Source organism: Chrysochloris asiatica, unplaced genomic scaffold, assembly GCF_000296735.1.
Source record: "Chrysochloris asiatica unplaced genomic scaffold, ChrAsi1.0 scaffold00014, whole genome shotgun sequence".
Lineage (NCBI taxonomy): Eukaryota > Metazoa > Chordata > Mammalia > Afrosoricida > Chrysochloridae > Chrysochloris > Chrysochloris asiatica.
The window spans coordinates 15,012,808-15,036,273 of NW_006408532.1; the positions used below are offsets into that span (position 1 = coordinate 15,012,808).

Below are 23,466 nucleotides of genomic sequence, written 5' to 3' on the forward strand. Positions count from 1 at the left end.
GTGAGTTGGAATGGATTTGACATCAGCCTGTTTGGTTTTGGTTTTTGATCAAATTAGAGTACTGGTGAAGGTGTGGAGCAACTGGAACTCTCACTGTTAATGGGAATTTAAAGTATACAACCATTTGGGAAAAAACATAGCTATTTCTTAAATGATTCAGCTGTTCTAGTATTTACCCAAAAGAAATAAAAACATATGCCTATACATATAGCACAAACAGCCAAAGTGAGGTGAGGGTCAGTTTTGGTGTGGTAGAATTTGTTAGTTCACACTGAGTGAAAGCCAGAGGCATAGAAGACAGGAAAGTTCCTTCCCTCCCCCTTTCTTGTCTCCAAAACTTAAAAAAGGGGAAGAAGGCAGCCGGGGTACAACATACATTCTACTATGCAGAAGGGATTCCGTGAAAAGAAAACAAACACAACCAAACTATAGGCTGTGGGTGGACTGGTAGAGGTAGAACTAGCTACTAACCAAGAGCCTTATCAATGCATATTTCATGAGGGTGTGATTCTATTAGAACCCATGTTAAAGTTACCTAATTGATCAAGCCTAGGAACCCAGGTCTTCATAGGAAATAGAAGAGGTTTCATGAAGAATTTGACCCTTCATGCAGGTACTATATGAAGGTTGAAGTCCATCACAGTTACATTGACCCTGTTTTATTCTTAAACCTATAGGAGATTCATCTTTCAGAAGTATCACCAAATCATGGCTTTGGAATAAACTCCCAAAACTTTAACTTAGTTTTGATTTAGTGAGAGATACTCTTCCAATAGCTTTAGTTTAAATAGATGTTCTTTAAGGTTAGGTGCAGACTGATAAGGTATTTTTATAAGTGCTAGAAATATTAATGCTTTGAGAATGTAGCCGGCTACTATGTTTCTGGAGAGTAGGAATGTTTTTTGGAAGGAGGTGTTTTCAAACTTTGAATTGCTAATTAATTTTTTTAAAAAGGTAATTACAGTGTCCAGAGAAGTAACCTCTGTTTAGCTGCTATTCCTCTAGATTTTATTACCTGGAAATAATAACCACTCAGTTTTCAGCCTCTTACCAACTTCACCTACGTCTAAATCAAGGTATTATAACACATTTAATATGACAGTTGTTATTATTGAATACTCATCTCTGTTAGCCAAAGAACATAAATAGACCACGTAACTCAGGCATCATTTTGATTTTTCTAACTCACTTATTTAAAGTTATCTGGAGAAACTTTAGCACGTTTTGATTCTCTTGTGCTTGTTTCTTCTTTTCCTTGACTTTTGCCTCAACTCAGACATAACTACATCTTTTCTATACAGATAGTACCAGATTACAAATGAGCTCTAGTCCTAAATCCTACCTTTCAGTCGAATTTGTACATAAGCTGAAACAGAGGTATGGTTTATGTTTAATATCAGCTAGTCAAATATATAATGTACCTTTCTGTGCATAAAGATGTTAAACACTTCCAGGCACACTGAAGCGTCTTTAACACAACATACTTACTCCTCACTTTTTAATGTGATTAGGTTCCAAAACCTGTTCATTATGTGAAAATCAGTGTTACATAAAAATGGAGAGTGCCCACATCATGGCCTAGCTGCCAAATTGTATCATTATGTTGTTGCCCAACAGTGGCTTAGCCAAGTTGAAAGATAACGTTACCCATCACAGCCAATGTTGTTCTTGCCTTGCTCCTCTGCATTTGCTACTGCTAGATATATGTCATCAATGTACAAAATAATTGGATAAAATTTCTTTACTGTTATCATAACTGCATACTGTCCTGTAACAAGATAAGTGAGGAGTAGGGCTAATACAATAATAATGTAATGAACTACTGGAGTTAGTTTAGAACTATGGGTTGGACATGACAACTTGGGAACTACCTGTAATTCACGTCTTTATACTTCTCTACTGCTACCCAAGGCTAAACCCTTAAGGCCTCATTGTTGTGGCCTCGTTTTTTGCAAATGTCATACTTACTCACCTACCAACAAAATTGCTTTCATTTATCATCCTAATCATGTTCTGCTGCTTTGAAATCTGTGTTTTCTATTATACATGATTCAAAGCTGCAAAACAAATGCTGAATGGTAGGTTTGCTTTTTCCATAAAAGCAAAAATCCTCTTTGGATATTTTTTCCGTTAATGAAAACCAGTATTAATGTAGACATTTTGTAAAATCGGGATATCTGTAGTCAGAATAATGAGTGAAAAAAATGTATGTAGAACAGACGTATGGTAGTTCACTTTCTCTTAGACCTGCTCCTTTTTATTATCATGTTTGCTGTTTACCTACACATGTTCTTATCTGTTTTTGCTATCCTGCTTCATCTGAACTGGGGAGAAATCATTTCATCTCTTTGGTCCTTTGTACACAAGTATATTGCACTAAGGAACCATTACTACCACTTGTGATTTTTGTCCTTTATTCTTATTATGAAAACAAATTCTTAAAAAGTTGACACAAAATGACAGTAAGGATTGTATTCTTGAGGGAACTTGCCATCAAGTCAATCCCACTCTTAGCGAACAGAGTCTGTAAACCTTTAGGGCAGCAGAGTCCCACAGAGTGGCTGGTGGGCTCTAAACACCAACTTTCCTGTTAGCAGCTGAGCTCCTTAACCACTGTGTCCATTAAGTCTCTTATGAGGATTGTAGGGGTGGTTACCACCATGGAGTTTGATACTTACTCAAATTTGGGGAATGCAAATAGAACAAGTCCTGGTGTGGCGCTGTGGGTTAATGCGCCAGACTGCAAAGCCGTTCGAACCACAAGTTTGGTGGTCCAAGCTCACCAGAGGCTCCTCAGAAACCCTATACAGGGTCGCTATGGGTCGGAACCAACTCGATGGCACTTAACAACAATAGCAACAAAATAGAACATTATGGTTTCCAGACCTATAGAACATCCCCAGAAAAGGTGAATAGTTTGTGAGCCAGAGTTTAGTAATTATCTCACTAACTTCTAGAATATGTGTAGACCAAGTTAGTAAGCTGTCTGAGACTCATCTTCAACAAATTCCCAACCATGCCAGGCTTTTAAGTGCTATAATACTTAACTTGCCAAAACATTAATTTTTTTTTTTTTAGATCTTTATTGTGAATTGAGTGATAGTTTACGTGGGAGAACATTTACACTCATTGTTTCATTGCAATGATCACAATCTCCTCCGTGCATCATCATTCAACAGTATATGCTTCTATTCCCTCTGTTTTGTTTGTTTGTTGTTATTGTTGTTTTGATGTACACATTTAAAACATTCAAGAATATATAATCATTTAAACAACCAAAGGGCACATTCTGCAAGCCTGTCTCTTGGTCACCAACACACAACTTTTCTCTTTCCATGAGTCTAGAGTCTTCAGCTGCTCCCCCTCTCCATGTCCTCCTCTCTGCCTCCATCTCTGGTGTCGCTGCTTCTCTGGATAAGGTCCCACATTCCGCTTGTGGTCTTCTCCCTTGATGTTCCTGGACTGTAATATTAACTACTACCTTTTTGTACAGAACTTCTACCTGTACTGTTGTGATAGTCACTGTTAGTCATGGTAACAGTTACTCAGTATTGAATCAAAAGAATGTTATCCCCATCTCTTTTCACTAGACCTGTCTAGACAACATGAGAACTATTCAGTGGGGATTCTACCTTCCCACGCACACTCTGAAACTAAACTCCCTCTTGAAAACGTGTAAGCCAATCACTTAGTGTCTTTTATAGGCCCTCCTATCTACCCTGTATACAGAGGGGATAGGATTGATACATGATGTGAAGACTCCTTCCCTCTTACTTGGTATTTTGAGTTACTACATCAATAAGTATAGGTCAGATTCATCAAATTGTAGCAATTTACACTTGTTTCCTTTATCAAAATTGTTTCTATATTTTCCTCTAGACAAGTTCTGGTCAAGCCATCGAGGCTAGGTCAAATGGGTACTCTCAACAGGTTTGGATGTTCTTGTGCCTCTCCCCTCACTTCGTATCTGATGGACACTTCTCTCTCAGCTCTAGCCGTCCAGGGCTATGTCCTTGTCCATGGGCTCAGGTGTCCCCAGGTCTCACCATACTTTGGACCAACTGGCCCTTCCTCCTCTTTCTCTCATCTGCAGGTCGATGGGAGTCTATGGACTGTGGTCATACTCTGCCCATTTCTTCATTGCTGCTTTTCCCCCTCTCCAATGTGATCGCCAGCAAGCTTACATGCCTGCTCATGTGTTCTCTTTGAGTTTCAGTCTTGGAGGGGGGTTTGTCCTGAAGGGACTTGATTGATTGCCTCATGGCTCCCTGGCGAACAACTTGCTTGTTCTTATAGTAGCCAAGGCAAGGCTGCCATGTGATAGTATCCATTTACTTTAGCATCTCTGTGGTGAAGAGCAAGTTTCAGAGTCTCTTCTGGTATCCATTTGGTCTTTTCTTTCTTTCTTGCCTTAATGACCATTTTCTTTCTTCCTGTGTGATGTTCTTCATGTTATCCCACAACTCTTCTAGTCATTAGTGTTTCATGCATCAAATCTGTTCTTGAGATGATCTCTAAATTCAGGTGTGGTATGTTCAAAGTCAGATTCTTGGTGTGGCACTGTTGATTAAAGTGCTGGACTGCAAAGCCCTTTTGAATCGCAAGGCTGGCCAGTGTTCAAGCTCACCAGCTACTTCTTGGAAACCCTGGACTCGATGTCATTTGACAACAATAACAACAGTGTTCAGGGTCACATTTTGGGTCCTATGGACTTATTTTAATTTTCTTCAGCTTCATCCTTAACTTACTTATAGTCCACATTCTACCCTTGGCCTTGTTTTGACTGATTTAACAGATAAATTGTTGTTGTTGTTGTTAAGTGCCATCGAGTTGGTTCCGACCCATAGCGACCCTGTACAGGGTTTCCAAGGGTGTAAATCTTTACGGGAGTAGAAAGCCTCATCTTTCTCCCGCGGAGCGGCTGGTAGTTTCGAACCGCTCACCTTAAGGTTCACAGCCCGATTCGTAACCACTACGCTACCAGAGCTCCAACAACAACAGATAAATAGTACTTTTTTTTTATTATGGTAAAATATATGTAACAAAAATTGGCCAATTTCTTAATTTTTAAGTATACAAAATTCAGTGACAGTAATTACACTCACTATGTTTGGGTCTATATATTTCTATCCAATTAGTTAGTATTATTGCCATTACTTTATTGTTTACAATTAAATTTAATGGAATAGTACTTGTAGTCATGTGTATCAAAAAGTCTATTAAGATCACTAATTTCTAATTTTCAGTCGACATTTAAAAATTACAAAAAATTATGTGTGTTCTCTTTGATGTACTAAAACTTTGAATTTGTAATCAAACTGGATGAACTGTCATTCTTGTATTTGTATAAAATAAAATTAATGTTTACTTACACCTAATATTGTAGTAAAGCTCATGCTACCTAACACTTATTAATTCATTTCAGAGGGAAAATGGTTTTTATATTGTTTGACTCTTACTGTAATAGACTGTTAAGTTTTTGAGCAACATGCTATTTAATAAGAAATTCTGTAAACATAATTTCCTCCACTAGAGGGCAGTCTTAGAAAGATTTTTCCTTGTTTAATGTCAAGGTGTTTCTATACACCTTTCATGACAATTTAACTTTTCAAAATGAATTTCCGGAAAGATTTGGTAATTGCTCCTTTCTCCCCGAATATACACCTGCAGTTTAATCTTTTCGGAGATATAGGTGGTGGATATCTTATAAACTTTGCCCATTTATTGTCCCCTTTATATTTTATGTTGTTGTTGATAAGTGCTGTCGAGTCAGTTCCGACCCATAGCGACCCTGAACAGGGTTTCTGAGGGTGTAACTCTTTACAGGAGCAGAAAGCCTCATCTTTCTCCCGCGGAGCAGCTGGTAGTTTCAAACTGCTGACCTTGCGGTTTGCAGCCCAATTCGTAAAACCACTATGCTGCTAGAGCTCCTTATTTTATACAGATGGAATATTTATATTTTATACAGATGGAATATTTTCTATTCTCTATAATTGTGAAAGACTAGACTCTAACAGAAATGTAAACAAAGCCTTTTTGTCTAGCTTGACTTTACAATATTATCTTACATGATTATACTCTTCCATCCCCCACGGCGGGCGGGGGGGGGAAGCTCAGCAATAATTGTGGTAACAAAGCAAACAACATAAAACAAGTACTATTTGAAGATGTAGGCGATGTATTGGGTTAAGTGTTGGGCTACTAATCAAATCCGCCAGCCATTTCATGGGAAAAAGAGGGCCAGCCTGCTCCCATAAAGGCCTCCAGCCTCTGAAACTCCATGGAGCAGTTCCACTCCATCCTAGGTCTCTCTCAGCTCTAATCAACTCCATGGCAGCGGGTTTTGTGGCTCACAAACATTTTCTCAGATGAACATTTTATTAGCTATATGCCATTAAACAGAGGAAACCTGTGAAACAAGGTTTTGCCCTCTTAAATGTTCTATCATTTTATTTTAGCAATAGGAATAAATGACAAGAATAGAAGACATTAGTACTGTTTAAGTTCTTTCAAGTTGTCCCTTGTTTTCATTTTTGCTGAGTACAGTGGGCCCTAGAGAGAGAGTGTAGGAAGGGGTGAAAAAGGCTTTAACTTTTTTTTTTTTTTTTCCTTTTTTCTCTGTCAATAGCAACTGAGGATTTAATCTTAGGAAACCCTAGTATTTAAGTGATTAGTATAAAGAATTGTTCATGTTTTCAGTTCAGTCCAGGTTACACTCCTCAGTTATCTCCTTGCCTGACACATCACATTTGTGGTAATAGTAAAAAGTGCCCCAACATTTTGTTATAAACAGCACACACCTGGCAATAGTGATGCGAGGTGCAAGATGAGTAGTGATGGCTGGTGTAAGGTTTTGTGTATTTGGCGGGGCTATGATGAGTCTCAGTGGTTTGCCAGTTAGGTGATGATATAATCATCCTCCTTTGCCACGTATTGGTGCTCTTTGCTTAGTGATTTGGTATTTGGAGTATAACCTTGTCAGTAAAGGAGAAGTGGGTATGTATCCTTTTGCTTATTATAACTGTTGTCTTGACATGTTTTTTTATGCTCTCATACTTGTATACATAAAAAGCACCAGAGGACCTCATTAAAAATACAGATGTCAGTATTTTGGTCCCAGAGATGTTAATGGACTATATCTCAGGTGTAGAATATTAATAATGTCTTAATGATACCTACCCCACCCTACCCCTAGTGTTTTTGTGCTAAACCTGTTTTCTTTCTCAGAACAGTCACTTGCTAGTTGTTACCTTGAACAAGTTACTTAATGTATATGAGCCACATCTAAAAGAAGAGAGTACCAGTCTTTAAGATTGTTAAAGGGGTTATTGTTGCTAAACACCATCTAGCTGGTTCCAACTCACGCTGTAAGGGTTTCTGAGACCTTAAATCTTCGAGGGAGCAAAAGGTCTCATCTTTCTCCGTAGAGGCGACTGGTAGGCCTTGTGGTTCACAGTTCAGTGCTTATTGTATGGAACCACGGTGCTCCCTCCCTATTTTAGAGATTAGGTTAATTAATAGAAAGCAAAGGAAGCAGATCAGTTGCCATCAAACTGATTCCACTTCATGGTGAACCCCATGTGTGTCAAAGTAGAACTGTGCTCCATAGGGTTTTTGGTGAAGGTGGACCTTTCTTCTGAGGTGCCGATAAGTGGACTTGAATCTCTAACCTTTCAAATAGCAGCCATAGCTGTTTAACCACCAAGGGGCTCCAGTTAGTATTTAGGGTATTGGTTATAGCAGTGCTTGGCCCACAGGACATATGCAGTAAACTAGATGTCTTCGTTATTATACGTAAAACTGTTGTCATCTGGCCTATGCCCACCTTGTCATTCTTTTACGTTCTTACAGATACATCCTTTCAGATAACAATATAGCCATATTGACTTAGCGGTTCCCTAAATAAGTGGGTCTTTGAGGCTTGTGTGCGTTTGAATTTATAATCACCTATCCTTGGAATTATCTCATGCTGCTCCTGCTTTTTTAGTAATTTCTTGTCCATCAAGACTGTTCAATTGTTGTAATGACTAGACTGAACTGCCGTACATTCCCTGCCCCCACCACACATACTTTTCACTTAATTCCTTCCATTGTGCTCCCACTGAGAGGCATCTATGTGTTCTATCAGCACTCATGATGAACTTGGACAAGTTGATTAATTCCTTTCAGTCGTTTTTATTTCTAATGTGCAGAATGGAGGCCTGTATTATGGCACAATGTTACTGTGAAATAAGGAGATGATATGAGTGAAGGGCCTAGCCACATAATAGGTATTCAGTAAATAGTAACTGTGCCTGTAAGGTAATGATTTTAGTTCTCTTTTCCTTCACCTTTCTATGTTCAATACATAGTACAAGGGGCTTCAGAAGGTTCAGAGAAAAGTTCTATTACCTTTTCAGTCCATTTTCCACAAACTTTTTGAAACCCCGTTGTATAATATCAGTACTTAATAGGTTCTCAATAATGATTTGATAAGGAATGAATGAGTCTATGATTAAATGATAACTACATAAAAGATACTTGGAAAACTATTTAAAGGTTCTACTTTTAATATCAAACACTATTTAAAGGTTCTACCTGTATTTGAATGCTGAGTTTTCTGACAGGCAAACATACTGTGTATTTCAAATTGTATAAGAATCTGATTATATATAGCTAAGTTAAACCAAGTCATAAAAAGACAATTACGTGAATTGCTCTTGTGAATCAGACACAGGCCAGGCTATTAATGTGCTCTCTTAACTTTTTAAAATTTAACTTAATTTGACTTTTACAATGACAATAATTTATTTGATAATAATGTGGTTGCATAATGAAACAGCCTTCTGTGTTTTTATTTAACATTCCTTATTTTCAATTTTTTTTTCTCTCGTAATAGCAACATTTTGTTGAATTGGATGAAAATAGGCAGAGACTATTGCAGAAATGCAAGGAACTTATGAAGAGAGCGAGGCAAGTATGTAACCTCGGTGCAGAGCAGACAGTTCCTGAGGAGTACCAGACAGTAAGTATAAAATGGATACACTGCCTCAGTTACCATGTTTCTCTGTGACACATTCTTTTTTTGAGTTCACAGTGTGTTAGACTGTGCACAAGGCTACGAAAAACATGATGTGCCTTGGAAAGCGTGAAACTCCCCCTACTCCCCATTTTTAAAGTGAATATGTATAGGAAGCAATTTTGTCTAATAGCTTTTTCTCTGCTGTACTCGAATCTGGGCTTAATCAGTCTTCCTGCTTAGTACTAAGATTCTTAAGATGTATTATTAACTTTCGGGTGTAATAGCATTCATTCTTCTAATAACAGCTTTTTCCATCCAACCTGCTTTAAGGACTAGGGTTGGAGTTTGTCATGGAGACATAGTACTAGTAATTGTTCTATTAGAAACCGTTGTTTTATTGGACTTCAAAAAGTTCAATAAAAATGTAGTTGAAAGGTAATAGAATTTTTCCATGGGCTTTTGGAAGCCCACTTGTATTTAGAAAAACAAAGATGAGATGAAAATGTTTTCCCAGAAGTTGATGTGTTTAATTAGGGTTCAGTGGAAGCTGCATATTTAGAGCCAGCATCTAGAAAAGTGAAAAATACTTTTATTTCTATTCTATTTTATATGCTTACATAACACTGTGTTAGTAACATAGGAAATGCTACCCTTTATTCTAAATCTCACCATATTGATTATATAGCCCTGTGACCTTAGGCTTTAGCTGGTAAGTTGCAGTGACATTGTGCTTCTACTTTCAGAATAATGTCAAAATAAAATGATAGAATAGATAGTGAATTTTTAAGTATCTGACATTTGTATTTTCTTTTCATCTATAATATCTAATGTTTCCTATTTCAATAGATAATGAAATATATACTTAACTTTAAACCGAACTGGAAAATGACTCATTTAGATTATAATTCTTGAACCCTCAAAAGTTTTTTATTTAATGATAACAGAGAATGAATTTGACTATTTGGGTACATTGTGGTAATTGAGTAGATATTTGCCAAACAAGTTGAGACACTTATTTCTTAATGTATACTAGAACTTCTCCAAGTACGTACACTTTGCTATCATGAAAAAGAGTCCTGGTGTGGCGCTGTAGTGTAAGACTGGCAAGTTCAAACCCACCAGTCACTCTTCGGAAATCCTATACAAGGTCACTATGAGTCAGAACTGACTCATGATACTTAACAACAGCATTCATGAAATAAGAAATATTAGTGCAATAGTTATACTACCTTTTTCTTTCAGAAAATAGCATAATTCAATTCTTGATATGTTACACTGTTTTGGAAAGGAATAAATAACATTAGAAGATAATTCGTTAAAAGTATATTTATTATATGTTATATTCAAGAATTGAGTCAAACAGATATAATTCATTCTCTACTGAAACTTATATTCTAGTTTATAGGGTGGTCAGACAAAAGAAAAAAAAAATCAACTAGGAAATGGATAATGTTGATATGTAGTAAGATGTACTGAGAAGATAAAACAAAGTAAGATGTGAGACAGGGATGGTCAGGGAAGGCTCCTTTGAGAGGATAATATTTTAAATGAGTCTTAATTGAAGAAAAGATGCAATAAGTCTAGTGAAGATTAGAGAAAGTATTCCAGGCAGAGAGAACAGTTAATACCAGGACCCTGAAGCAGATGTGTGTATCGCACGTTTGAGAATAGAAAGAAACTCAGTGGATCTAATCTAATCCGAACAGAGAAGTAGACAGAAGCCGGATCATGTAGGGTTTTATAGACCATAGAGTCAGTTTGGGTTCTATTCGCTTTGAGATGGAACTCACTGGAGGAGTTTAACCAGAGGAATGATAAGACTAATTACAGTTTATAATGAAAAGCACTCTACTGTGTGGAAAAAGTAGGGTAGGAATACAAGATTGAAAGCAAGGAGATCACTTAGTACAGGGATGGGGGACCCTTTTTCATGCCAAAATTCATAATATCATTCGTGGGCCATACAAAACTATCAACTTGAAAATTAGCCTGCTGTATTTGGTCAAACCTTGAATTAACTTGCCCCTAATGTGATGACTGGAACTGCAGTTGCCTTGGTAGGGCCTGACCAAATGATTTCATGGGCCTTATATGGCCAATGGGCTGCACATACCCCATCCTGACTTAGAAGGTTACTGCTTTGGTTAAGGCAAGGAATTATTATAGGGAGTTGAATTAGGGTAGCAGTCAAAGGGAAAGGTTGACAGAGTTGGCATATCCCTTAATGTCATTGCCAGCAAGCTTTGCTGATGGATTTGGGGTAACGGATAAGAGATCTAGATTTTCTCACCTGAATAAATACTGATGCTACTTACTGAAACAAAGATTCTAATGAAAACGAGTTCACTTAAAGGAGTAAGGATGGTGGGTGAAATGAAGATTTCTGTTTCACCATCTTAAATTTCAGAGTCCTATTAGAGAGTCAGGTAGCCTTGGTGGCACAGTGGTTATAATAAACATCCAGCTGCTTATCTAGCTATGAGTCAGAATTGATTCAGTGGCAGTGTGTTTGTTGGGTTTGTTGTTGTTTTTGAATCAAGTGAAGACACCAAGTAAGTGCTGGCACATGAGTTCAGATTCAGCAGAATGCAGTTGTCCCCTGAACAACTGTTGGAGAGAACTGTTCACATGGAAATCACATGTCTTGCAACACTTAAGCTTACCACAGTACGAACAGGAAGTTTAAACCCAGTTGTATACATTACATACAAAGTATCTGAAGTCTGTAGATATCGAGAGCGCAGTGGTTAAAAGTGCTCAGCTGCCAATCGAAAGGTCAACAGTTTGAACTCACCAGCTGTTTCATGGGAGAAAGATGTGGCAGTCTGTATCCATAAAAAATTAAAGCCCTGAAAACCCTGGTGTCAGTTCTAAGAAGTTTGGAATAAGTTGTCATAATGTAATATTTGGAATCCTGGTGTAGCGCTGTAGGATAATGCACTGGACGGCAAGGTCTGTAGTGCAAACTCACCAGCTACTCCTCAGGAACCCAATACAGAGTTACTATGAGTCAGAACCGACTCGATGGCACTTAACAACAATAAATGTAATAGTTAAGGCTTCTTTACAGCATTTTAAGACTCATTTTGTAGCATGTAGTATATGGACATTGTGGTTTGTCTGCTAGGCAAAAAATAAATTATTTGCCTTCCTTCATAGGAATGTATCTGTTCTAATTTGTCTCTATGTCCTGGACTCAGAAAATAGCGGTGTGGTGAAATTCTACTGTCAAAGTAACTGGTTTCTTAGGATGCTTTTGTGGTTCTTCATAATTACAGTATAAAGTTCTAACTTCTTGCTCTCTTTCAATGCCCCACATATTCTGGACCCATTCTACCAATTCAGCAAGTACCCACCATTCCAAATGGACACAACTCCTCACCCCCCATGGTATGCCGTGCTCATTCTTTTTTCCAAGCTCCTATCCCCTCTTCCCTGCTTTTCCCTAACCATTTGCCTAAAGGCCCAGAGCTGAATTCTAGGTCTCTGAATTCTCTTAACTCTCCTGTAGCATGAACTGAGTCTTCCTTTCTCTAAACTCCCATAGCCTAGATAATGTGTACCAATTATTGTAGTAGTCAACATCAATACACTGCCTTAAGATGTTACTATGTGTGTACATTTTGTTTTCCTTGTAAGTGTAAGCTTGTTGAAGGCCAAAAAAGTCACCCTGTTTATAATTCGTGTGTATTGCTATTATGTGTTAGCATGCTGTTGAACATGTAATACTCAGCAGATTATTTTTTTTTCTTTTGGCCATTTGAATCAAACTGTTTTTACTTTACTGTCTGTAACGATGGATAATTTTTTTTCTCCTTTAGGCGTTCCAGGATCTTCCAAACACATTGGATGAAATTGATGCATTGTTAACTGAAGAAAGATCAAGAGCATCTTGCTTCACAGGACTGAATCCTACAGTATGCCTCTATCCCTATTCCTATTCTGCAACTGCCACCTCTACACACACACACAGTTCTCTCCAGTACTTGCCTCCCACTCTGTACCAGAGCTCTTGGTAATAATAAGCTAGACAGCAGGAACAATGTGCTTTAAATGCCAGATTCTGAATCTATTAGAATTTTAAATAGATTCTTCCTAAGGAACACTGTGTTCTGTGCCTTTTCTTTATAAAAAGAATAGTTGGGCTAACCTGAAATACTGCAATGTCTAATATTTTTTCAAGGCTACAAAAACGACATTTTCAGTATATTAGAAGAACATAAATTAATTGCATACAAACAGTGCAACACAGTTGGTATTTTCAGTTAAGGTTTTAATTGATACAAAATTTTATCTTTGGTAGACTTATCTTAATCTCTCTTTCGTGCCAGGTTGTTGAGGAGTATACAAAAAGAGAAGAAGAAATAGAACAATTAACTGAGGAGCTAAAGGGAAAGAAGGTAGAGCTGGATAAATATAGGGAAAACATTTCACAGGTAATTGTTTAATTTTTATCTTTTTTTTTTTCCAGCATTCTTGTCATTAATGATACAGGAATATAGAATCATGTAAAGTAAAAGGATTTACTTTTGTGAGAGTAAGAATGCAATGTGTGTTCTTATGGACAAATTGATAATTGCTGTTAAATTTTTCTTATGTAACATTTTGTATCGGAATATAATAACATTCCTTTTAAATTGTGTTTTTATATTACCTAATTGTAGGTAAAAGAAAGGTGGCTAAATCCTTTAAAAGAATTAGTAGAAAAAATCAATGAAAAATTCAGCAATTTTTTTAGTTCCATGCAGTGTGCTGGTGAAGTGGACCTCCATGCAGAAAATGAGGTAAAGCAACATTTCATATGTTTCTTGGCCAGTCGGTCTAACTGTGCTAAAGGTGTGCGTGTCAGCTCCTTCCTTCCTTCCGAGTCAAGTCACAGTTAGGGTCAAGACTGCCAGTGGGGCTCCATCCAGATTGCTTTTTGGTATTTTTTTTGTTGCTGTTTTGTTTTTTTTCCTTGATGACTTTTGAGATTATTGACTAGTATCTTAACTTTTTTTTTTTTTTTTAACTGGTCTGAGTAATGATTATTCTGCCATGTATTGCTTTATAAATCTTACACTACTCAATAAAAAGAGCCATAAGCAAATTGGCAAACAATTAAAATATGGTTCCCTTTGATCAAGAATTTAAGTGAATTTCACAAGAATGGGAATAATTTGAAAATGGGTTACCAATTTGAGCTAAAAGTTTGTGCATTGTAGTTTTCTGTAAAATTAATTTGCCATTAAGAACTGTAAATAAATGAAGTGGGATTTGTGTGAGAGGAAGATGTGTGGCATTACAGATGAAGCAAGAGTAGCTGTGCACTGCTTTTATATAGTATCATGGGTCGGTGGGTAAGCACTAGGCTACTGACCAAGAACTTCAAACCCACCAGGAGAGAAACTTGGTAATCTGCTTCTGTAAAGATTGCAACCTAGGAACCCCTTTGGGGCAGTTCTACTCATCTTTTACAGAGTTGCTGTGAGTCAGAATTGACTTAGAGGCACCTAACGACAACAGTATCATGTTTGGTGGTACATTGGGCTCGTTGTTCATTGATGTGTTATAATTTGATATATATTGGAAATTTTTCAAATAAAAGTTATTTTTAAAATAAAATACTTTTCATTTTGCATGTTAGTTACATACATAAATAATAAAGCAAGATCATACCTTTTGCCCCTTAAAGCAACGCTGTCACTTTCACTTTCAAATTCTTGTAAGATGCTGGACTCTGAATTGTCATCTACACAGTCTTTGGACTTGTTAGAATTAAGGGGATGTATCACAGGAACCATAGTAACGAATGTATAGTATGGTTCCTATGTGCCAGTCACTAACTATGCTAAGCACTTTTGAGTTTGTTGTTTTGTTTTACCTTCACTAAAGTCTTACTAAGTCAGTACTTTTAAGTCTGGTGACTCAGTTGGTCAAGCATCAGTCAAACCCACCAGTTACTCCACGGATGAAAGATGAGACTGTTGGGGCTATCTGCTTCCGTAAAAGTTTACTGTCTTGGAAAACATGAAGCCATTCTGCTCTGAATTATGTAGGGTTATTATGAATTGGAATGGACTGCACAGCAGTGAATTTGGTTTGTTGACCCTAGTTTGCTAACAAAGAAACTGAAACTTAGAGAGGTTAGGGAAATTTACTAAAAGTTACTAACATAGCTAACAAGTGGCAGAAAGGAAGCAAACTCTAGATCTAACCCTAGTACTTAAGCTTTTAAATACTGCCTCTCCTATGGAAGTTACATGGCTTTTATGGGATGAATACATGATTGCTGGTAGTTTGATATAAGATTCAAAGTAACCCCAGAACTTTTATCAGACAGGACCAGGTAACGACTGAGATCAAGTAGGCAGAGTACATGCAGCTTGTGGAACTTGATCTGTCATAGACATCCCATTCTTTATCGTGGTCCAGTTGTAGGTTACTCTAAATTTTATCTTATGCTGTTTTTTTGTTTTTTGTTTTTTTTTCTGTTTTAAATGATAACTATCCTACTAAGGATAAGGACCTCTGGTAGCATAGTGGTTACGAATTGGGCTGTTAACCTCAGGGTCAGCAGTTCAAAACTACCAGGTGTTCCGCGGGAGAAAGATGAGGCTTTCTGCTCATGTAAAGATTTACAGCCTCGGAAACCCTGTACAGGGTGGCTATGAGTAGGAACCGACTCCACGGCACATAACAACAACAGCATCCCACTAAAGAGATGATTCTGATTAACTTACTCTTTTTAAAAAGTATCAATAAAATATAAACTTTACTTCTCAACATAAGCTGCATCAAGTTCAAGAAACCAGCCATTTTTTTATGTCTGAGGCTTCTGAAATTTTGACCATGCTAGTGTAGTCTCTTGCATTATTAAATGAAGAAAAATGATGCCCTTTAAAGATTTTTTTTTTTTTTTACTTTTTATTGTGACCTGAATGGAGATTTACAGAGCATCGCATCAGTTTACAGTCAGCAAACCATATGTTTCATTACAATGGTTGTAATCCCCTTCATGTACCATCAGTTAACAGAATTTACCTCTATTGCCTTTAACTCTTCTCATTAACTTTTTTATTAAAATTTTCCTATCTAAGCTTGGATCCCCGGAAAATGGGCTTTTCTACTTCTTCTCAGCCTCCTTCCCCCTCCTACGCTAATCTCTCCCCCCGCCCCCCACCAGTCATGGCTCCAGAACTGCCTTCTTTAGGTAGTATCTCCAGTGAGGATGGAGGATGCTAGAAGGGCCAGAAAAGGGCATGGATGTCCTTGGGGTTTTGTTTTATTTTTTCAAAACATGTAGAACCCTAGTATCTTCTTAACCAGCTAAATAAATAAAATCAGAAGGACTCTTGACCCTCTTCAGTGGCATACACAGCTAGCTGCCTCTCTAGTAAGAAGTTGATGACATTCCAGTGTGTTTTAATTACCTTTACCTATAGAAAACAGTGTCACTGCCTCAAAAACCTAAAGATAGAACTATCATACGACCCAGAAATTCCACCAATAGGTATATACACAAAAGACTTGAAAGCAAAGACTCAGAAAGTGGCACTATAGGATGAGCATTGGACTGCTGCCCACACAATCAGCTGTTCAAATCCACCAGTTGCTCCTCAGTGACTCTATACAGGGTCAGTCTAAGTGGTAACTGACTCAACTGTACTTAACAAAAACAGTAACTTAAAAATCTAGCAATTTCAAATTTAGAAAAAGCTAACTGGAATTGTACAAAATGGTATGAGAAAAGGGGGGAAAGTTGCTCTTTCTTGTTAATCTTAAATGTTTTTCTTATCTAAATAGGTCACCTGGGGACCTCTAAAGCTTTTAGATAACATCTTCCTTAAAAGTTTTTATCATCTTTTAAATTAGTTGACTCAATTTTAAGTGCTTTACTCTTACAGTTAATTTAGTCAAAATGTTTGCAAACAATTTTGTGAGATTACAGCAAAAACTAACTTTTTATCCAACACTTGATGTTTTATAGGAGGATTATGATAAATATGGAATTCGAATTAGAGTCAAATTTCGCAGTAGCACTCAGCTGCATGAACTAACACCTCATCATCAAAGTGGAGGTGAAAGAAGTGTCTCTACCATGCTGTACTTGATGGCATTGCAGGAGCTTAACAGATGTCCGTTTAGAGTAGTAGATGAAATCAATCAGGTATTGTGATGGTTCCTTTACCATGGGTCTTCTGAGTCATGTAATCTATATGAATGTAACCAGTATTATTGTTATTGTTAAGGGAATGGACCCGATCAATGAACGGAGAGTATTTGAAATGGTTGTAAATACTGCTTGTAAAGAAAACACATCTCAGTACTTCTTTATTACACCAAAGGTAGGTAATGAGTAACCTTCAAGTGCTCATTTACGCGGAAGTCTCCTGTGGCTTGCTCTTATAGCAGATTTTGACCCAATATGTAAATATGAATAGGAACATTTCCAGAAAAGGGACTGAAAATGTTGCAGTAATATTTGTATTAATAAGGAAGACAAGTTCCAGTGACATACTTCATTGGAAGCCTCATTATTGGTGAAAGAAACCTAGAAGGCACAGTATTATGTTCTAGAACTGAGATTTCATCCCTGAGGTTGGCACTCACTCTAGAACAATTCTTCTAGAACAGCTCCTCTTAGTGTGCAAAAGTGACAGGAGAATGCAACCCCTAGAACTCCAGTCCTCTCCATTTCCCCAGAAAAATCTGTCTTAGCATACACTGCCCTTCCTCCTTAATCACAACTATTACTGTCCTGGCCCAGAGAGAATCATAACTGCTTCCAACACCCACTACCCTCAGAATAGTCTTTATAAAGTGTATTTCATTAGCTAGAACCATTGTCATAGGACATTTTCCTTTGGTACAAATCTAGTACTGTGAGTAAATTTAAAACTGATATACTAAAAGATGTACAAGGGGCTTCAGAAAGTTCATGGACAACTGCAATAAAAAGATAATGGAATCAGAAGGGAAGCAACCCAAATGCTCAGGCACAGAATGGAACCCATGGTATTAAACAACTTGAGCAGAAATTGTTGGATAGGAACCCAAACCGCTGTGTAAACCTTCATCAAAAGCATGGTAAAATACGACTTAAAAAAAATTTTTTTTTAAACATTAGGAATTTCAACAAGATAAAGGAGGCAGGAAATGAAACTATCTAAGAGCAAAGTTTATATATACTATTAAAATAAGGAGCTCTGGTAGCAGTTACGAATTGGGCTGCGAACCACAAGGTCAGCAGTTCGAAACTACCAGCTGTTCCACGGGAGAAAGATGAGGCTTTCTGCTCCCATAAAGATTTACAGCCTCGGAAACCCTGTACAGGGTCGCTATGAGTCGGAACCGACTCCACGGCACATAACAACAACAACAACAAATTAAGTTGGGATAAATCAAAAAAAGAAAAAAGATAATGGATTCTCTTTCCATAAGCTTTTTGGAGCTCCCTTGTATTCATGTAATCAGGTTTTTCTTCTTTAAGTATTCATGAAAAATTTCATTGGAGAGTCCATCCTAAATTCAAATTTTATATAGTAACAACCTGTGTGTCCTTTTTTCAGCAGATGTCTGTGGAATAGCCAGATCTATTCATAGCCTTTTGCTTACCAAACACCTTGGCCTATAAACCAAACCCCACCCTTTTATACATATTTCAGGGTACTCAGTCTATTGCAGTGCTTGATCATAGATGTTGCTTGAGACATGTTTGGCTAAATAAATGAAAATATTTATCCTGGGAAAATTCTGGACTATATATACTTTTCTCCAGAATCTACCTAAGAAATTATATGATCCTAATTAGCCGTTGGATTCATAGGGCTGCCGGGTATATACCTTAGGCCAAGCATCAGGTATATTAATTCCAGTCTGGCTGAGTATATATTAAGGTATTTGATAGCTTCATTAATATTACAAATAAATTAGTATACTTAACATACGTGTGAAGTTGGGAAATTCTGCTTCTTAATATGCGTTATATGACAATTTGCTTGTTTGAACACTTACAGCTCCTGCAAAACCTTCCTTATTCTGAAAAGATGACAGTATTGTTTGTCTACAATGGTCCTCATATGCTGGAACCAAGCAGATGGAATCTGAAGGCTTTCCAAAGGCGGCGGCGTCGTATCACATTCACTCAACCTTCTCAATAAAAGCAGAGGGAGGGACTTTGGAGTTTTTCTGTGAAAATCTGTTCATAAATACAGCTCTCCTGAATAAAAGCTAGGATTTTCATTAAAACGGAAAGATCGGTTATTTTTGGATACCTGCTTTTAAATACAAGTGGGTTGATGACGTGGAGACCATGGTAACGTCTTTCTCTGGAACACTGTCTGATAGTAAAAATGAAAGCTTCAGTCCTGGGGGTACTTGGGTCCCTAGTACTCTGACCGTGTGAGTCATGGGATTCCCTTGTTCAAAGGTATGTACTGTTGTGACATGTCTTTGAACAGTGGGTTGGCTGTGTGCTGATAATGACAAGTATGGTTTGTTTTCCAACCTGAGAGAAGTGGAAGAGCTTAGCAGTCACAAGTTTAGTTGACATGAAAACCCTGAACATTAATTGCAGAGTAATTTTTTATTTGAGAGCCTAAGTCATAGCTTTCTCCCAGTGTTATATTTAATTTTTAAAAAATTGATACGGAAATTTCTTGTCTTAAATATATAGTCATAATTTATGATAAAGCTATTTCTTTCTGTTAAAATGATTACCTTAACTAGGAAATGGAATTTTACAGACCTTTTTAAAAAGTTTATGAAACTCAATATCAATGTATTGATATTTCAATAAAGAAAGAAACACTGGGGTTCAAAATGGTAGCTGCACATCTCTGGAATATCACAAGACGGTCACAGATGATGCAAAGTGAAACCAAAAGAAATAGAATCAGGTGACAAGGGTTTTTAAAGAATAGCCGTGTAATGTATGTACGTGTTTTTAATTTAAAGTCAATTGTATTTTACATCTTCAATTTCTAAAGCATTTTTATAATTATTTTTTAGTAAGATTTTTCTGAAGATTTCATATACTGGTTTTTACAATTTATACTTGAAAATTTTCAGTGTTAACATAAAGAGTCAAGGAAAAGTACTGATTTGTTTAAAACCATAATGTTCTTAGAACTTAAAGCTTGTAGGTTTCTTACAGTGTTGCTTTACCCCATTATCTTAGAAAATCTAGTTTAAACTTTTCTTGAGCATGAAAGAGTTAGATGAGAAAATAATTTGTTTATTTCTGAGTTATATTAATTAATAGTGCCAAATTCTATCATTTTAAAACATAAATCTTAATCTTGTAGGATGATAGACTCATCCAAGGACATGTCTGGATGTATTCTGGTAATGACAAGTTTGTTAGTTTTTTATGTTGTTTTTTAGGTCCCAACCTAAAGCCAATTGAATAATTCCTCTCAGTTTGGTCTTTGTATATTCTTAAATCGCCACTGAAAATTATAAAACAAAGGGTCTTTCCTTCTTACTCATGCACCAACTATGAAAATAACTTTTAGCGTTTTCTCAAGTGTGAACAAGTTCAGTCAGATTATAAACTTTGAAAAAATGTTGGCATATTATTAAATGAAGGTTGTTACCACATGCTTTAGTTGTTAAATATTTCCTTTTCCACTGAAATATCAGTATGTGCTTGGTATTGTTTGTTTATTGAATTAAATTAGTGTCAGTCATCTTATTCCTGAAAAAGAATATCGTGGAAAAAGGCTTGAAGATGAGGAATTTTTTTAAGTAAAATGGTCAATTGCACTTCAGTTTACATATACAATTACCCAATACTGTAAACATTTGTTTCTCTGCTGAACAGTTAACATTTGATTTTACATTGAATTTTGAGCTGTGAATGATAAATTATGTATCATTTTTGACATTTAAATAAGAATGATAAGTCTAGAACAGTATATAGTCTCGGCCACTTAAAACTTCATCTATTTTTTGCAAACTAAAGTTTTAGTTGTATCCAAATTGTTAAAACTTCAAGTGAAAGTCTGATTAAATGAATAAAATGATAGTTAAAATCTTGGGTTGACATGCAAGTGCTTTTGATGACTGATCTTCATTGATTGTCTAAGGAGAATTTCTGTTAAACGATTTTCAGTCTCTAAAGTTAAAGGAATTCTTGCTGATTTCTAATTGTCTTCTGGACATGTGCTTATATTCTTTGGAGTATGAACCTTCAGTATATGAAAAATTTGTTCTTTTGTCCTGTTACTTACTGTGTGTGCATGTGGGCGAGCGTGTAACTGACAAAAACTGCTTTAGGCTGGGAAATGCTACTTTGTTGGTAATAAACATGTATTTTCATATTCTTTTTTGGCGTGTGTTATTTAAAATGAGCATCATTTTTTATATTTTCAACTTTCTCAAGAGTCATTTTTGTATTCAGATTGTGGGGTGAGGGAACAGGAATCAAGCCCAGCATTTACAGAACTCTGTTCAGCAGTTTTTCAGTGTTTATTAGAAAATTTAGTCCCTTGACTGCAAGGAGATTTACAAGCTATGGTGGTGGTGGTGTGCCCGCTAGTTGGTTTCCACTCATAGTGACCCTGTATAGGGTTTCTGAGGCTACATTTTTCACGGGAACAAAAAGCCTCATCTTTCTCCAGAGAAACGCCTACTGGACTCAAGCTGCTGGCTTGCAGTTAACAGCCCAATATGCCACCAGGGCTTCATACCAACTACTGTTGTTGTTAAGTGCCATCGAGTTAATTTCAAGTCATAGTGACCTTGGATAGGAGTGACCGAGGAGTGGCTGGTATGTTTGAACTGCCAACCATATGGTTCAAACCTATCTTGTGGCCCCGTGCTTATCCTACAACGCAACACTAGGACTCTACAATCTGTAACAGGAACGATAGACACCTAAAAATGGCTTAAATTAATGTACTACTAAAGAAACCAGAAGGAGCTCTGGTAGCGTAGTGGTTACGAATCAGGCTGTGAACCTCAAGGTCAGCAGTTTGGAACTACCAGCTGTTCTGCGGGAGAAAGCTTTCTGCTTCCGTAAAGATTCACAGCCTCAGAAACCCTGTACAGGATTGCTATGAGTCGGAATCGACTCCTTGGCACATAACAACAACAACAAAGAAACCAAACTATAAGGCAAGTATTCCTTTTGAGGTTGAAACTCTAGATTTGCTTAAAAACATGCCCAGTATCCCGAAGACTGAATTGTTAAGTGCCGTTGGTTTGGTTCCAACTCAGTGACCCTGTATAGGGTTTCCAAGGTTTCATTGTTTGTCTCTTGGTCTATTACAGGTTCCTCATGAGCACAATTAGGTGTTCTGGAAAATTCATTTTGCGCAATGTCGTCCATAGCTTGTCATTATCCACAAATTGAAAGCCTTTGTGTAGTCAATAAAGCACAAGCAAACATCTCTCTGGAGATAATGCACTCGCCCACAAGATCAGTTTGGACTGCAACATCAGTCCATTTCCTTTATCACGTTCAACTCTACTTTGAGGAGGCTACTATCTAAAGTAATTTTTTAAAAATTACTTAAAGCCAATCAGTGAATTGCTTTTAGATAACTATCCATTTCCATGTATATGAAATGAGGGTGGTAACTGATTCATAGAGGTGATGAGTAATGTGACCTATTTGGGTAGCTAGCACTGTAGCAGGCACTTCAATGGTTATTTTCCCCTCATATTGTAAATCCTGAAAAATATATCTTGAGTATTTTAAATATCAAGACCAAAACATTCTAAGTAAATTTATGTGGAGGTTTTATTCTTTTGTTGATAGTGTCAGTTGTTCAGAAGAGGTCGGCACAGGCGTACCTTTGGGCAGCACTGATATAATTTTTTAGATGCAACTTGTTTACTTTCTTAGTGACGTCCTTCCCTGTTTGGGGTATGAGGGTTATGCTTGCTTCATAAAATGCATTAGAAAGTTTTCCATCCTCCTCTCTATTCTGGAATAATCTGAGCAGAATTGGTGACAGCTCTTCCCTGAATGTTTGGTAGAGCTCACCAGTGAAGCCATCTGGGCCTGGACTTCTTTGGTTAGGAGTTTTTTGATGATGAATTTCTTCTTTTGTTATGGATCTGTTCAAGTTTTCTACTTCACTGTGTGTAAGTTTAGGTAGGTCGTGTTTATCTAAAAATGTATCCATCTCTTCTAAGTTTTCGAATTTGAGTACAACTCTTTATAGTATTCTGTTATTATCCTTTTGATTTCGTTTGATTCCACTGTGACATCGCCCAGGTGGTTTCTACTGCGTGTTATTTGTGTCTTCTCCGTCTTTTGTTAGGTTTGCCATTGGTCTGTCAATTTTGTTCATCCTTTCAAAGAACCAGCTTCTTGTCCTGTTGATTCTTTCTATAGTTTTTTCTGTTTTCTGTCTCATTTATTTCTGCTCTAATCTTTATTATTTCTTTTCTTTTGGTGGCTGTAAGTTCCCCCTGGTGGTCTGTTTCTAATTGTTGTAAATGCTGTGTTAATGTGTTAATTTTGGTTCTTT

The 23,466-nt window shown here is 37.0% G+C and overlaps 1 protein-coding gene across 1 annotated transcript in view; it reads left to right on the plus strand.

The window, feature by feature from the left end:
* The window catches only part of SMC5 (structural maintenance of chromosomes 5), a 104,522-nt gene extending 85,297 nt beyond the window's left edge, over positions 1-19,225 (plus strand). Inside the window, exons 18-25 of the mRNA XM_006834913.1 lie at positions 8,879-9,004; positions 12,347-12,391; positions 12,823-12,918; positions 13,333-13,437; positions 13,666-13,785; positions 16,971-17,150; positions 17,233-17,328; positions 19,000-19,225. Of these exons, the coding sequence (XP_006834976.1) occupies positions 8,879-9,004; positions 12,347-12,391; positions 12,823-12,918; positions 13,333-13,437; positions 13,666-13,785; positions 16,971-17,150; positions 17,233-17,328; positions 19,000-19,143 (912 nt within the window). The 3' untranslated portion in view covers positions 19,144-19,225. The remainder of the gene's footprint in view (positions 1-8,878; positions 9,005-12,346; positions 12,392-12,822; positions 12,919-13,332; positions 13,438-13,665; positions 13,786-16,970; positions 17,151-17,232; positions 17,329-18,999) is intronic.
* The last annotated feature ends 4,241 nt before the right edge of the window (positions 19,226-23,466 follow it).